Source organism: Vigna unguiculata, chromosome 9 (assembly GCF_004118075.2).
Source record: "Vigna unguiculata cultivar IT97K-499-35 chromosome 9, ASM411807v1, whole genome shotgun sequence".
Lineage (NCBI taxonomy): Eukaryota > Viridiplantae > Streptophyta > Magnoliopsida > Fabales > Fabaceae > Vigna > Vigna unguiculata.
The window spans coordinates 37,601,241-37,602,752 of NC_040287.1; the positions used below are offsets into that span (position 1 = coordinate 37,601,241).

At 35.5% G+C, this 1,512-nt stretch overlaps 1 protein-coding gene across 1 annotated transcript; it reads right to left on the reverse strand.

The window, feature by feature from the left end:
- LOC114164848 (flowering-promoting factor 1-like protein 1) lies at window positions 1-487 on the reverse strand. Its single transcript, XM_028049621.1, has one exon. The coding sequence runs from the start codon at window positions 476-478 to the stop codon at window positions 158-160; it is 321 nt and encodes a 106-aa protein (XP_027905422.1). The 5' UTR covers window positions 479-487; the 3' UTR covers window positions 1-157.
- Window positions 488-1,512: the final 1,025 nt, after the last annotated feature.

A 1,512-nucleotide genomic window follows, 5' to 3' on the forward strand; every position in this document is an offset into this window, starting at 1 on the left:
GATCATTATTAAGATAGATGTTATTACGTTTAGTATTTAATAATGACGATATATATTACATATGTAAATTCTTAGGGATGAAAAGAAGAATAGAATTTGTTGTAGGAAGAAAAAAACAATAAGAATGAAGGGTACGTAATGGAGAGAAGTGAGTGGGTCAGTTATCCCTTACATGGAAGACATTAGGGTTCTTGATGACTATATCATACATATAAACAGAGGTGAACTTGGAGAAGTCCTTGGGAAGGGAAATTAGGTCAGTGGAAGAATGCTTGTGAAATTGGTACAGTTGAAGGTCTCTTCCATAGTACCTTTCCCACCCTAAATTACTCAGAATTTGCTCCAATGAACCGTACGAAGACACCACTTCACCACTTGCCAAGTGAACCAAAACCTTTTTCTTCATTCTGCATCTCTCTGCTTCACCATTCTCCATTAAACGAAACCCTTCTTTCTTGAATACCCATACCCCAGACATTTTTTCAGAGACAACCTAAGTGGACAAAACAAAGGTGGAAATCACTATATATATATATATACACATGTTGTTTCTGTCAAAGGATATATTATTAATTAGCAGTGTTGGACCACCACCCAACTTTCTAAGATATCAGTAAATAAATAATGTATTTTTTTTATTTAAAATTTAGGTAAATGGTTCTTGATAATTTGTTTAAGATAGGGTCTTTAGAAGTTGTAAACCCTCAAACATGTCCATTTTGTGATGGGAAAACAACAACAAACAGTATACCAGAGAATGCAGCGGATCACCAAAAGCACAAATAAAGGCACCAAGATTTTTAACGTGGAAAACCCTCAAATCAAAGGATAAAAATCACGAGTCGTCCAGACCAAAGAAATAGCTTCACTATGATCAACAAGAGTACAAAAGAGTCTCAATCAATAGCACAAATTAGTGCCAACACCCAATCAAATAACAAAGCAACAAAGCTTTCAAATAGAAAAGAACAAGAGAGGAAAACCTCTACAAATCACTTGCGAAATTAATATCTCCCAACTCAGACCTCGCATCAAAGATCCGACCGGTCAGAATGAAGAGCAATGAGTTCTGAACCTGCTGTAAAAATTTCAGCCCGATCCAACGGTGAACGAATTCGAAACGCCGATTCTAATGTGACAGTTCTGTGAAAAACGTGAACAAAATTTTTCCTCTACCTCTCCCTCTATGTGTTAGGGCTTTCAGTGTGTTCTGACTCTATTGTTCTGTCTCTCTCTTTATTTTATAGCCCATCTCCACTAAGTTAAGTGAGACATTAACTTTTCAAGTTTTGTATCTTTTCTTCACACAGGAAGGAAATCCAATACCTAACATTTTGATATCCTTATATAATAAAAAGATTGTGATTCATTACTCTCTGTTGTACATAAAAGCATAGAAGAATGATAAAAAGGCATCAAAGAAAGAAAAGTTGACAAAAATAAAAGCAACAGAAAAATGCAATAATTCCTCGTGTGTTGGAGCCATTGCTGGCTGATAGAGGCTGCTTTGTT